We start from the raw sequence: 15,487 nt of genomic DNA, 5'->3' as shown, positions 1-15,487 counted from the left end.
GTAGTGATTGCAGAATGTATTTCTTTTGATAGCATTTTTCCCCTTAATTCATTAAAATTTTGAGACGTAGCAGTCACCATCCATGCCTTCTTTTGTTGAGAACTGTCACCTCTAACTTTGACTGTCAAAATATAATACAAATTTTCTGTCTTATGAAAATAATTTTGTAAAAGACAATGCTATACTCTGTTAGTTTCAGAGCACTATTTTTGACTTCTAGTGACTCCATTAATCCCCTGATAAAGGTGAATTTTAAAGTAGGAGTAAGGCTTAAATACGGAGTAGGGAGGCACAGATCTCTGAACATGAGTCCCAGTTCTAAAAAAAAGTTGCAGTGTAAAAAGGTCTTCTGCTTTGAGGAAGCAGAGTGTGTAAATAACATACTTCCAAGGAATATCTTAGGTCTGAGGGATGAGAAATTAGTTTCAGTTGTGTTTGCAAAGATAATTCTTCCTCTGATTTTTATATGATCATGTTTACCCTGTTTTACTCCCAAAGGAATTATGTATTTGGAAATAAAATAGGTTTAAGCACGAGAAAATTAGTGAATCTTTGTGGATGTTCAATAATGACTGGGATCAGTGAGTGAAATGTGGAAGGGGCAAGGGATGTAAGTTTAGAAGTCACCCACACAGAAGTGCAGGTTGGAGCCATGGGGTCCCTGAAGTGCAGAGTAAAGTGTGAGAAGTTCAAGGTTTGACTGTGATGCTCCCCCTGCCTGCTCCACCCTTGTTTGAGGTGTAAGTGGAGAAAAGTAAACCAGGGGTACAGTGGCTCAAGAGGCATATCAAAGAAAAATGACATCGGACAAGTTCAACAGGCATGGGAAGACTTTATTCAAGACAGTTGCAGCAGAGGAGCGAGACTGAACTCAACTCCACTGAAACTGAAGGCAGGAGGAAAAGAACTGGAGGACACTAGGGCCGAGCTGTCAGTGTGATCAGACTATGTGTTTCCCAGCTGGCATTTGTACATTATGCTCGTCTGGGCCCATAAAGCCTGGGAGATCCATCAGGGTTCTTTCTGGATGATCACACTTCAAAAGGATGGCTCCCAGGTCCTTGAGAATGACATGACTGCTTGTCAAACTGGCAGGAGGCTGGGTAAAGATTTACACCTCAAAGGGCAGAGAAAAAATTTACAACTGCAGGCTTTCTACTCGGGGACTTAGCCACAGGAAGAAGCTAAAGTTCAGGTAAGCTGAGGGGAACATTTAAAACCATCTTGGTCAGGTTGTAAGGTCACTGGGGCAGTGGAATGTTGAAACTGAGCTGGACAAGATGAACGTTCCTAATAGGAAGGGGCCTCATGACATAGCCATTCAGTTCAGCTGTGACGAGAGGATTGGCCCTCTTTAAGAAGCAGGAGGACCTTAGCACTGTGCTTTGCTGAGTGTCATGACAGAAGCAGCCTTGGAGACAGAGCACGGGGCCTGCCTGGGGTCTGGTCTGAATGTCTCCTCCTTTGGGAAGACCCTCCACCCCAGCCCAGGCAGTTCTGTGAGTCCCCAGGGCGCTCACCTGCATGCACTCACTTCCGAGTCCAGGTGGCCAACGTGCAGACGTCTGCAGTGTCTTTTGTCCTCCCTGTTCCTTCTCCTGGATATTGGCCCTCCCCAGCTAAGCCAGATGCTATCTTCTCTTCAGCACTGGCTGCAGGCGGGGTGAGAGATGGAAAAAGGGAAGAAAGGTAGAGAAGGGAAGGAAAATTCTGATTTTTGCCACCGTGAGAGGTTCTTTGACTTGCAAACACTGTGGGAGCAAAGTTTCTTTTTACTCCTTTCCCTAGAGAAGGCTTATGTATGGCTTTAGAATGGTCCCCAAGCCAAGGCAAATGTAGAATCTTCGCTAGATTTTGTCATTGATCTGCTATGGATAAGATATGTAAGAAATGTGTTAAAAAAAAAAAAAAGTACAATATGTCAATCCTGTTTTCTCCCTTTCTCAGATACAGCTGTTTTGGAGTAAAGCTAATGCTGAACCGTCTGAGAAAGTCTCTCTGCGGATCTCTGTGACACAGCCAGGCTCAGCAGTCGGGATTGTAGCTGTCGACAAAAGTGTGAATCTGCTGAATGTCTCAAATGATATCACAATGGAAAATGTGAGTTCAGCTGTTTTTGTCATTACAAAAACACACGTTAAAAGAGAAAAAAAAAACTTTATTGCGTTACCATAGTATCTAAAGTAAATTTCACGAGATCCTTTTGAAGTATAAGTCAGTAGCCAGAGAAGCTTTGGGATGAAAAGGATCTGCGTTCCAGTTGTTATGGAGACAAAAGGCTGTTGTGGGCAGGTGTGTTTACTGTCCTCCATGCGAAATGCCACCTCGAGTTTTCCCTCATCTTCATACTGTATTTTAACTGAAAACTCTTGAGAAAGTACTAGGAAATAAACCTGCGCAATTCTGAATGACACTGAAGAGAGCTCTGAGTAGTTTTGAGGTACTTCCTATTTTGGTTGTACAGAATGGTTGTAATTACAGTCCCTGTTGAATCAGGAATTTGCTGTATGTTGAGGGAGTGAAATCACGTTCGTCTGCAGAAAACGTACAAACGAGAAACACGTGAACATCTAGTGTCACGTTAGCTGATCCCCACTCACTAGTCATTTCATTTTTAGTTGTGAGTCCTTGATAAAGCCACGTAGCCATTGTCCGTTGAAACCTATGGTCACTGATTGATTAAGCACAGTGATTAACAACAGGTCAGGAAGAGAAATGTATTTGTTTAGGCTAATTTGGTCATCCTGTTGTAAAATTAATTATACATATTTCTTCAGTCTATCCAGTTAATTTTTCTTAGCCCTCCACCTTTTTTTTAAAACTCCTTAAAAACCATTTGGTCACTTTTTTTCTCTCGACTTCACTTAAGAGAAATGAATTCACATTATTCTAAAAAGTCTGTGGCATTTTGCATTTGATTTAGCTGAATATAGTATCTCTCATTTTACAACTTGCTGAATACAGTGTCTCTCGTTTTACAACATTTTACAAATATCTTAATAAATAATATTATTTTACCTTCTCTCTCTCTATATGTGTACACACAAACACACAGACGTGCTCTGTGTCTCTATCTTCATATCTCACTATACATTTATGTTGAATTTTGTCAGATACTAAGATTGCTATTCCAGCTTTCTTTTGATTCACACTTGACTGATATATTTTTCCATCTTTTTATTTTCAACCTTTTGTAAGTTTTTGTTTTAAGTATACCTTGTAGATAGCATATTATTTTATTTTGCTTTTTAAAAATCGAATCTGATGGTCAGTATCCTTTAATAAGCTTATTTAACCCATTTACAAGTATAGTAATTCTTGTTGTAATTAGGACTTATTTTTGCTTTTTTATTTCATATTTATACATTTAGACTATTCCCTTTTTATTTCTTTTTAGTCTTCTTCTTTCCGTGGTTTGGAAGTTATACATTCTATTTTTGTTCCCATTATAGATGCCCTGAACTCATGAACTGTGCACATATTTATTTATCTATGTTGATTTCTTAAGGTTACCAGCATGTGTGTCTTCATCTGGCAAGACAAATGATTTAGTGTGATTTCATATTCTTGTCTCTCCCCATCTCCACCTCCTTCCCCAGCCCTGGCCACATCATGTTGCTCTTGTGCAGAGCTCTAGTTCTGTGTCACGGTGGCTTGCCCTTTCAATCTGGGCCCTCCTTTTATTTTTTAATTCTAGAAATTTACATCCATTCTTTCCTCCTATATTTTCTCTTCTCTATTTTGACTTCTCTCGCTTTCTGGGGCTCTTGTTATTCAGAGTTTGGCACTTTTACTTCCTTTTTCCATATCTCTTACCTTTTTGTTTTATGTTTTTTTAATCTCTTTTTGAATTTCTTTGGGAGAGTTCCTCAGCTGACTGTTTCCGCTCACTGATCAGTCACCGTCTCTGTCTGTCTTACTTTGGTAGATGTCCTACTTTTATGCCAGCTATTATATTTTTAGTACCTGTCATTTTCACTTGGTAATTATCTTTTGTTGTTTCATATTGCTAATATTTTCCTATCTTATGTATATTTACTAGGTTTATTTTAAATTCTTGAGTGGCCTTCAGTATTTTGCTTCACATGCTGTGTGTTGTCCAGTTGAATGTCTTTTATGGAAATTACACTCTTTGGATGTCTAGTTAATTGGCAGCTACTCTGATAATGTCTGTTGGGGAAGGCTGGACACCAGGCTTCAGTCTGTATCAGTCTTGTGCGTTTAAAGAGAGAGGAGGGGGTGGAGCTTCAGGGGTAAGAGAACTACTCTTGCGCCTCCCTGTGTGCTGCACTCAGTGGTTCCCTTTTAAACTCTTAGGGAAAAGCAGCCCAGGAGGAGGCAGTCTCCTGAGGTGACGACCCAGCAGCCCTGAGGCGTTGGTGGAGGAGAGGGGAGAGAGAGAGTGCCTCAGGGCTAGGGACACGTCTGCCTGTTCCTTTGATTTCTCACACCAGAGGGGCAGAGCTGCTGACCTGGAATTACCCTGGCTGCACCGCCTGCCTGCTGCTGGCTGGTGTTGGCTGTGAAATTGCAAGAAGTGATTGTCCTGGGGCCGACCCCTGAAGAGAAGCAGGAGCAGAATTTAAAAATCTTCCTTCAGCCTGGCATCTGACTGCTGCCTCTGGCGGCCGCCTGCCACCCCCTTCCTCCAACACCCCACTTCAAGATACCCTTCCCTCTTCCTGGGGTCCTCTCGTTCTGCTCCTCCGGGTTTCTTGCTTTCTTTTATTGTTTCTCCAGAGTTGGCTCTCCAGCAGAAAGTCAGAAGCCTATTAGACCATTCTGGCTGCTTCTTTAATTTGTATGTGCTGCCCAGGGCCTCTTGAGTCCCTTGGAATCATTTAAGTGTCCTCGATCTTCCAGGACAAATGGTCAGAGCCCGGCCTTCTCCTGCCGCCGCTTTGGCAGTGCCTGTTTACTGAGCCAGTGAGGAAAGGAGGACTTGATTCTGCAGGAGATGCTTCTTCCTCGACAGTCCTGTTACTTCACTCCTGAGTGTCAGCAGAGGCCCTCGGGCACCCGCGGGTGCTCTGTGGCAGAGCTGGAGTCCCAGAGCTGAAACCATCCCCTCCGGCACACCTGGCGCTGGCTCTGTTGTCTGCAGTCAGGCTATAACTGCATTTGCTGGCTTGTTGAGATATTATGACCTTTTCTGTTTTCTGTTGTTTTCTTCTTGGTGCCTGTTCTGGCACCGTGTTTACTTACTGTGGATGTAGGAGTGGTTATTGTTAGCATAGCAGAACCAGTGGTTTGGGTGTTTAATTTTAAACTTGGTGAGTTTTTTAAACTTTGAATCCTTCATGATTTTTATTCTGCCATTTTCTTGATTTGTTTGTTACGCTGCTAATGTAAATCAGGGAAACATATCAAAATAGTTACACCAAAGGGTATAATATCTTAACATGTTCATCACAACAGACATATATAACATAAGATTTTCCATTTTAACCATTTTTAAAAATGCAATTCAGTGGCATTAATGACCATTCATAATGTTGTACAACCGTCATGACTGTGTATTTCCAGAACTTTTCATCACTCTAAACAGAGACTCAGTGACCAGGAAGCACTAACTCCCAATTCCCCCACTTCCCTTAGCAACCCTGGTCACTGCTAATCTACGTCTGTGCTGGTGAATGTGCCTATTCTAGACAACTCCTGTAAGCGAAATCATACGGTATTTGTCCTTTTGTGACTGCCTGATTTCACTTAGTATAATATTTTCAAGATTCATCTGTGTTGTAGCATATTTCAGAACTTTCTTTCTTTTTATGGCTGAATAATATTCCATTGTGTAAATAGGCCACATTTTGTTTGTTCTTCTCGTGATGGACACCGAGGTTGTTGCTGTCCTTTGGCTCTTGTGACTAATGCTGCAGGGCTCGTTGATGTACAAATACCTCCTTGAGTCCCTGTTTTCAGTTCCTTTGGAGTGGAATTGCTGAGTCATATTCTAATTCTGTGTTTGGGCCCATTTTATTCACTCTTTTAGCCTGTTTTACTCACTCTAGCTAGTAGTGAGTACTGTTCTTTAAAAACCAGCATTGTTTGCTAGAGACACTGTGGAGAAAAGGGAACCCTCCTACACTGTTGGTGGGAATGTAGTTTGGTGCAGCCATTATGGAAAACAATATGGGGATTCCTCAAAAAACTGAAAATAGACTTACCCAAAGACCCAGCAATCCCACTCCTGGGCTTATACCCAGAGAGAACTCTGGTTTGAAGACACCTGCACCCCAGTGTTCATAGCAACACTATTTACAACAGCCAAGATATGGAAACAACCTAAATGTCCATTGACAGATGACTGGATAAAGTTATGGTATATATATGGAGAGAGAGAGAAATACTACTCAACTATAAAAAAAGAATAAAATAATGCCATTTGCAGCAACATGGATGGACCTGGAGATTCTAAGTGAAATAAGCCAGAAAGAGAAAGAAAAATACCATATGATATCACTTATATGTAGAATCTAAAAAAAAAAGGCACAAATGAACTTATTTACAAAACAGAGACAGACTTACAGACATAGAAAACAAACTTAGTTATGGGGGAAAATGGAGGTGGGGAGAGTTAATTTGGGAACTCGGGGTTTATAGATACTAAACTACTGTGTATAAAACAGATGAACAACAAGGTCCTACTGCATAGCACAAGGACTGTATTCAATACTTTGTAATGACTTGTAATGAAAAAGCATGTGAAAAGGAATATATTTAAGTATATAAAAATGAGTCACTATGCTGTATATAGAAATTAGCACAACATTGCAAATCAACTATACATCCGTTAAAAAAAGAAAGTTGAATAAAATTGCATTGCTAATGTGACACATGCAAATATCTCATTATTGAAAAGCTATCTCATTGATGTAATTTGCACCACTCTGATTATCAGAGGTAAAATTTTTTCTTATTAACAATATGCATTTCCTCTTTTGTGAATTTTCTTTATGTGTTATTTTAAAGAATTTAGTTAACTGATATTTGTCAGAATTTTTATTAACCATCAAGTTTAATCCATTTATCTTTTCCCAAAGTATGAGTCATTTTTAATGCTGATCTCTACCTGTTGGTCTCGCCAGATAGTGACATATAAGTTTTCCCCTGGGCAAAACTCAACCTCACACTACTTAGGAACTCTGGATTACTGAACAGAATAAAATAAAGCTTAAATAAGTGTAATTTTGGCTGATTGAATTATAAACATGGCATTATTCCTCCATTTGTTTTATTTTCAAATTTGGTAAGCATGTGGGCTGTCTCTTATCTAAGTTATGTATAAGAAATGTTGCAGAAACAGAACACATTTATATGAGTCCATTCATTCCATGTATTTTATTTTCTCCTTAGGTGGTCCATGAATTGGAACTTTATAACACAGGATACTATTTAGGGATGTTTATGAATTCTTTTGCAGTCTTTCAGGTAGGTTTAGTTTGCTATATCACTTAAAAAGATACTAATATATTTTACTTTTGCCAACACTTTCAGAATTAATGATTTCAATTATGGTATGTTAACTCTTTATTACATATATTGCTGAAGTGCAGTGTGTTATGTAAGTGTAATTTGAGGTGGAAAGATAATCACCCTTCTGGTTTTAAAAGCAAATGAAAAATTCACTGTTAGAGAAATAATGGAATTGTCATTGAATGAATAATTTCTTTTTTTAATATCACTTTTGTTGACTTTGAAATGGCTGTTTCTGCTTGTGAGAGAGAGAATGTGTGTGCGTGTGTGTGTGTGTGTGTGTGTGTCTGGGTATGAGAGAATGTATGCTCATGTATGTGCCTAAACTCTCAAAACTGAGCAGTAGTTAAAAAAAAAAGGGAAATACTTTCACATTTTGCACAAAAACAAGTGAACAAGAGTGAGTTAAGAGTATGGGTGACTATGATAATTTAGAGAACATTTAAACTTATATTTTAAAAGAAAATTAAAATTGTTCTTTCTAGGAGTGTGGCCTCTGGGTATTGACAGATGCAAACCTTGTGAAGGATGACATTGATGGTGTTTGTAAGTAAAACCTGGCAATGTGATTTAAAGTGTTTAAGTCTTTCATCTCAGGTATTAAAGTTACTTATGCAGGTCTGAGTACCTCCTGGTTGAACATGGATGCTGTGATTGTCACTTTCTGTTCTCTGATCCTACAGTCTGTGGAGTTTACTGCACTTGGAAGTACATCCGGGCCATGATGTGGAGTGTTTTTGGCTCCTGTCTAGATCTTTGTAATGAATGCTTTCCATGTGCTCTCTGTTACTTCTTGACGTGGTTTTATTTTTGGACCTATTGGAAGATCCTTTGCCTCCAATTTGTATTGCAAACTGTGCTGTTACTTTGGAATAAGACATCACACACTGAGTTCTTCCTGGGCGGGGTCACATTTGTACATCCTAGTTCCCTGGACTGGTAAGTGGAGATGACCACCTGGCTAACAATAGCGAGAGTGCTTTTAGGAAGAAGTCATGCAAAGTTTTGACTGAAGGAAATGTATCAATGAGAATGGTTAATTCTAGAAGTTGTTCTCTTTTCTTTTAGGTAAAATTATATGAATGTCATCTTGAAAGGCTCTAGAACTCTTCTAGTTTCTATCCATGAGTTCCCTGATTCCGTCAGGTGTTCCCAGTTACTCCACACTGAGCCCCAGGCTCTCCAGCTTTAGGTTGGTTCTTGCCACCACTGGACAGTTGAGTGTCTGTCCTGAAATTAAAAGAACAATTTTATAAAGACTTTGTGAAGTCATGCGTATATTAAAAGACACGTGGCCCATTTATCTGTCCTCGTGTAATCATCTCTCCTAGACAGCCTTCCCACAGGCTTTTCCATTCTCTCTCTGTCAGGTTCAGCCTTTACTCACCTTGGTTCGTGTTTACTTCCCGAATCCTGATGCCCACAGCAATACTCATTCTATTCGTAGTAATATTTTTGTATCCTTTACCTTTTCTGAGAACCTTCTTCTACATTCCACTGTGGCAGAAGCTTGATACTACTCTGTGTCATGTTCCTAGAAACCTTCTCAAGTCACTGCCATGAATGTTTCTGCCTGTCTGCTGGTTCAGGGTCAGTAGGTACATAGCGTTCAGTATTTTCTTGGTGACTTCAAGATCATTGTCCAACAACCCCCGGTTAAGAGGCCCTTCTCACTTAACTCTCAAACATTTCAGTTACAAATCCTTTGATCAACATTCAGGTCACCCACTTTCCCTTTCCCTCTTCCTACATCGATGACTCTCACAAAAGATTCAAAGTCTTCCTCTTGTCCTCCTGGGGGATTTGAATGTCCATGTGGTTGGCCCATCTAATGTGCAGTATCCTGTGATCACCACTGTGGCAACACTGGGCACCCAGGGTCATGTTATCACCTGAGCACTACTGTACCGCTGACGTCTCAAATGCCTGTCCTCCCACCCTGTCTACGCCCTCACTCCTTCAAGTCTATTAAATGTGTCTTTGGTCTTACTAGAGAGCAGATATCCTCTTTGGTCTTGCCATCTGGTTATTCTGGGTCCTTGGCTCCTTCTGCCCCTATTTGCCTCCAGTACCTGAAGCACATGGTCAGTGAAGCTGGTAGAATTCTTCCCTAGTCCCTTGTCCTTCTATGACATCTTCCCCATGAAACCCAAGGTGGACCATCTCGACTCTTTATCTTACCCCTGTGTCTGCACCCTGATGCCCCGCAAATACCTTAAATTTGATAAATCACAAACCAAGTATAGGATCTTCTTTCTCCTTAAAGCCTTACTCTCCCCTAATATGATTTGATGGACAGGACGTAGGAACCCTGGAGTTGATGTGATTTCATATCTCTGTTACTGAAACCATCTACCCAGATGTCCAAATCAGAAACCCAGAATTCATCCTTAATCCTTTCCTCTCTCTGTCAAATGTGAAACAGCATAGTGGCTAAGAAAAATATTTGCCAATTGTACTTCAAAAACAAATGAACAAACTAATGGAAAAAGGGATCAGATTTGTTGTTACCAGAGGTGGGGTGTGGGGGTGGGGGAGAGGGGATTGGATGAAAGTGGTCAAAATGTCAAACTTCTAGTTATGAGGCAAATGGGTACTAGGGGTGTAATGTGCAAGCTGCTGAATATAATCATGTATGTTATATGTGAAATTTGTTAAGAGAATAAATCCTCAGAGATCTCATTACAAGGAAAAATATATTTCTTTCTTTTTCTTTCATTATGTATCTATACAAGATGATGGAAACTCACTAAACTTATTGTGGTCATCATTTCATGATGTAAATCAAATCACTGTGCTGTACACCTTGAACTTACACAGGGCTGTATGTCAACTATATCTCAATAAAACTGGAAGAAAAACATATTAAAAAAGGAATTTGCAAATACTTCTAGCTTTGAATTCTGGTTTTACGACCCTGAGAAAATCCATTAAGCTCTCTAAGCCTCAGGTATCCCCCTGAAGTGTAGGATTAATAATATTAACCTGTGTTACATGGTTGTTATGAGGTTAAATCCAAAAGTTTGTAAAATGCCCAGCATGTTGGACACTTAAAAACCTACAGTTACCTGTTATCTTATCCCTCAGATCCAGTTTGTTCATTCATTATTCAGTAGGTGATGATTTTAATTGCATGCCTAACACATAGAAGGCAGTGGGGATTCCAGCTTGGTCTAGTGGGGCAAACCAACACACAATTAGAAGAGTGTGTGGAAGTACACTGTGCCGTGGGCCCACACAGAGGTCATCCAACCAAGTGGCAGAGCAGTGTCGTCTCTCAATACTGTCCTTCCTCTCCTCTGCTTGGCTTCAGCCCCTTATCAGTGCATCTTCTTGGACACTGCAGCAGCCTCCTAACTACTCCTGCCTCCATTTCCCCCAGCTTTAACTCACTGTTCACACTGAGCCAGAGATATCATTACAGAACATGGGTTAGATCACGCATCTAATTTATTTTAAAACCTTCAATAGGTCATCGTCGCTTAAAGGATCAAGTCCAGATCCTTCAGCATGGGATATTTGATATTTTAAAATCTGGACCCACCATTCTTAATCTCCTCATTTTATGTCACTCTTACCTGGACATGCCTTTGTACTTAGCTTACTTTTATTCCCTCTTGTATGGGATACTCTTTATCTGGAGATGTAAGAAAAATAGAAAGCAAAAGACAATGCAAAATGGATTTTTCCCCAGCCGTGGTCTTTGCATGATTCAGATTCTGCGTAAAATTAGCAGTTTGCTGCATGGTAGACATTTAGCCTGTGTGTTAGCACTAGTATAATGTGTTTGTCTGTCTCTCCATGGACACTGGGTGGAGCACGGTGCATTCATCTTTGTATCTTTGGTACCTTCTACAGTATAATTTTTTAAACTTTATTTGGAAATAATTTTAGAATCAGAGAAAAGTTGAAAGACTAGAAATAGGTGATCCAGTGTCTGTATGTCAATAGGCCTTTTTTTTTTTTTTTTATAAGAAAGAGGCTAATAAACTGGATGATTGGAGCAACTTATGGCTGGTGTAGCCAGAGGTGATCAGCATGAAGAATCTAGAAAGAGGAGAATAGAAAAATTGGAGGCAGCTTTAAAAATGAGATTTAACTTATTATTTAGCAACTGAACTGTGTCATTTTTTGGGTATTGGATGTAGGGGCATCGAGCTGTTTTTATTTTTATTTTTGGCTCTGACTCTGCCGTAAGTGGGCACGTGGCCCGGGATAAATATCATGACTTCTCTGGGTCTGTAAAGTGAGTAAAACGAGAGCACTGGACGAGACAAACTCTAAAGGCCCCGTCAGCTGAGACATGCTGTGATTCTGTGGACTGAGCTTACAATCATTCTCCCCTTGGACTTTTTCCTAACACTTGTCAATGTTTATTTTTAGATGACGGTATCGATCCGGTCCAGTTTTTGGAGAAACAGGAAGGATACTTGGTCGATTTTCATGACTCTTCCTCAGGTAGCAGTCCACGTGTCAGAAAGCATTTTCCGGAGACTTGGATTTGGCTAGACACCAACATGGGGTAAACATTTATAAAGTTCTTTGCCCATATATATTTTGTTTGATCTTAATTTGAAGGAAGTATTGCCCTCTTTCTAATATTTAAGTACAAACATGGGATGATTAAGATCTAAGTAGACCAAGAGGTTTTTGGTTTTTTTTAAATGATGTCTGTTGTATCTAAATATAGCATTTAATAAAGCTGCATGGAAATTGTAGCAATGAGAGTATTAGCAAGGGAAAGATAGGCCTTTTCCTAATGCAGGGTGATTTTAACTTCCCTCAAGTTTCATGGTTCTCATTGGGGAAAGGTTACTAAAAGTAACTTTATTGCTTTCGGGTGGGACGCACTCATGATTACTTCCTCTGCCTTGTGGCTCCTCATAAAACATCCCTGTGAGCCACAGGGAGAAGGGGTGTGGACGCTGGAAGGAATTCAGCTTAGCTGACAAACCCTGTGCTGCCTCGTGTGATACGTAAGCCGGTACGTCATGAACACTACACATTTGTTTATAATCAGTCACTTATGGAAACTAGAAATAAGACACAAGTCAAAAAACCAAGTAATAGCACTGACTGGGATACAGAGGGAAACTTCAAAGCTTATTGAGAGAAACAAATGGGAGTTAAATTTGGAAAAAAATATATATGTTATGTATACAAAGTTTATGAAATGGTATTTGTTCTGAAGATATAAACATTATAGAGAGATTTAATTGGAATATGGATCAGTATGCAGTGTTATAACCTGTTCCTTGAGAATTTGGGATCCACTGTTTTATATTTAATCTTTAAAAAGTTCAGAAATGTAAATGATTTGGAAAACTGAAGTTCTTCCAAAAAATGATTTAGGTTATGTTGACTTATTTTGAAATGTGTCAGTTCTTGATTTTGTGGTTTTTATGTTTATCTTGACTCCAGTTCCAGGATTTATCAAGAATTTGAAGTTACTGTACCTGATTCTATCACTTCTTGGGTTGCAACTGCGTTTGTGATCTCTGAGGATTTGGGTCTCGGACTGACAACTGCTCCAGTGGAGGTAGTCTATTGAAGGGCTGCTTTTAAATGTTACAGTGCCGCAAAATGAGACAAGTGTCTACTCCTCAATGGATTTTAAAAAAAATTGTTGCTTATGATGTTGATCACAATTTAGAGATGCCTTGGCATTTTCCTTTTGTTTTTTATGTGTTTTACCTTTTAGAATTTGAGCTATTAAACTGCTAAATGTGCTAGCTCTGTATTAGGATTTGGATAGAAAGTTTATTATTAACTGAGTCCAGCCACCTCCAAAGGCCAGAAGAAAGAGAATATTTCTGTGTCCCTCTTTAAGGATGAGCCGAACTTCTTAAAATGTCCCCTTGCAAACATACCTTCACATCTCTTTGGTCAAATTCCGTCCCATGTTGCTTCCTAAACCTGTCACTGACAAGAGGAAAGTAATGACCATGATTGGTCTTAGACCAGTAGCTTTCACCTCTGTCATACCTGAGTCTGGCTTTTTGTAACAGAGATTCTGTTTTGGTCCTCTTCCATCCAAAATGAAATACAATACAATACAATATACCTGTATACTCAGAAAATACAATATACCTATATACTCAGTGTAAAAAAATACAAAAAATACAATATACCTACATACTCAGTGTAAAAAAATACAGTATACCTATACAGAAAATGCAATATACCTATATACTCAGTGTAAAAAAAAAATCAAACGCCCTAAATAAAATACTAAGGAAAAATAAAAGGAATGTATAATAAAATAATACACATTTCAGTATGTAAGTGACCAGGCATAGTTTCACTAGAAGGCATAGTAACATTTAAATATTTACTCCATGCATAGAATCACCTTGTGTGTAACAGCTGCAAATGCAGTTCGATATACATGTATTGTTTTAGCCTTGAGTGGTGCTGCCTGTGGTGATGTAAAATTTGAAACTGTGAACAACTTTTGGTAAGTTACAAACAAAACAAAGTGTAGTCTTCTCTCAATTTAGAAAATAGTTCTAGTCATGAAAAATTCAGTGTGTATTGACAAATGCTTTAGGTTTATATATAAATTGGAATTAGGTTATAAGCCCTGGTCATTCTAAGCAGGTATTTAACATGAATGACTGAATGGACATTCAAGAATCATGAGGGACAGCGTGGGCATATATCCAGAGGGGACTTTAATTCAAAAAGATAAATGCACCCCAGTGTTCATAGCAGCATGATTTACAGTAGCCAAGACATGGAAACAACCTAAATTTCCATCAACAGATGACTGGGTAAAGAAGTTGTGGTATATTTATGCAATGGAATACTACTCAGCCATAAAAAAGAATAAAATAATGCTTGTTGCAGCAACATAGATGGACCTGCAGACTGTCATTCTAAGTGAAGTAAGCCAGAAAGAGAAAGGAAAATACCATGTAATGTCACTTATAAGTGGAATCTGAGATAAAGACAAATGAACTTATTTACAAAATAGAAAGGGATTCACAGACTTAGAAAACAAACTTATGGTTACCAGGGGGAAAGAGAGTGGGGAGGGATAAATTGGAGTTTGAGGTTTGCAGATACTAACTACTATATGTAAAATAGATAAACAACAAGTTTATACTGTACAGCATAGAAAACTATATTCAATATCTTGTAGTCACCTATAATGAAAAAGAATATGAAAAGAATAGACGTATGTGTATGTATGACTGAACTATTATGCTGTACACCAGAAATTGACACAACATTGTCAACTGACTGTACTTCAATTAAAAAAAAGAATCATGAGGAACATGGGACAGTTCTTCATTATCTGGAACTGTCCTGAGCATTCAGATCCTCACCCACGAAGCACCAACAGTATCCTACTGTGACAATCTACAACACTCCCACAAATGTCCAGATACACCTCCTAGAGGGAAATTCCACTGCCGGTGAGAACCGTTGGCCTGCACAAATCCAGGTTTACCCTCAGAGGCAGGGGAGGGGTTCAGATTTCCCTGCAGGACCTGGCCAACACTGTCATCCAACACCAGCACCGGTTTGGGTGACCAACAAGGAAGCACGTGTTTGTGTATGTTGCAGGGTGGCAGGGAAAAAACATCATTTAGATGTTCCACGTGAGTCTCAACCAAGTGCTGTTCGGTGTGGCCAAGGCTTGACAAGCCGATTGGTGGCATCAGCATGGCGTGGTGGAGGAGGAGCTGGGCTTCAGTCTCAGACGTGCTGGGGTCCCATTCTGGCTCCCCCTCTTGCCAGCAGCATGACCTTGTACGATTTCCAGAGGTATCTAAACTTCAGACTTCCGTAAAATCTAAGCATAACACCTGCTTCCATAGATGTAATGACTAAGTGAAAAAATCTGTATAAAGTTCCTGGTCCCTAGCAGGCACTTAATAAGATATAGTGATTTCTGGTTAAATAACATAAGTCAATTCAGTTTATCCTTATTCACTTGGGATAAGCTGCTTTTTGCTTTCTGTTGGTAGACAAGTGGACGTTTCTACGTGAAGTCATAAGCCTC

At 39.5% G+C, this 15,487-nt stretch overlaps 1 protein-coding gene across 3 annotated transcripts in view; it reads left to right on the top strand.

The window, feature by feature from the left end:
* Positions 1 to 15,487, top strand: part of CD109 (CD109 molecule) — a 113,798-nt gene that overhangs the window by 55,634 nt on the left and 42,677 nt on the right. For all 3 annotated transcript variants that reach the window (XM_064486943.1, XM_064486944.1, XM_064486942.1), the window contains exons 15-19: positions 1,948 to 2,100; positions 7,357 to 7,431; positions 7,962 to 8,022; positions 11,860 to 11,998; positions 12,898 to 13,015. In XM_064486943.1, coding sequence (XP_064343013.1) covers positions 1,948 to 2,100; positions 7,357 to 7,431; positions 7,962 to 8,022; positions 11,860 to 11,998; positions 12,898 to 13,015 — 546 coding nt within the window. The remainder of the gene's footprint in view (positions 1 to 1,947; positions 2,101 to 7,356; positions 7,432 to 7,961; positions 8,023 to 11,859; positions 11,999 to 12,897; positions 13,016 to 15,487) is intronic.

This window comes from Camelus dromedarius, chromosome 6 (genome assembly GCF_036321535.1).
Source record: "Camelus dromedarius isolate mCamDro1 chromosome 6, mCamDro1.pat, whole genome shotgun sequence".
NCBI classification, from domain to species: Eukaryota; Metazoa; Chordata; class Mammalia; order Artiodactyla; family Camelidae; genus Camelus; species Camelus dromedarius.
The sequence above is the reverse complement of the archived record's forward strand: the minus strand, read 5'-3'. Positions and strand labels throughout refer to the sequence as shown.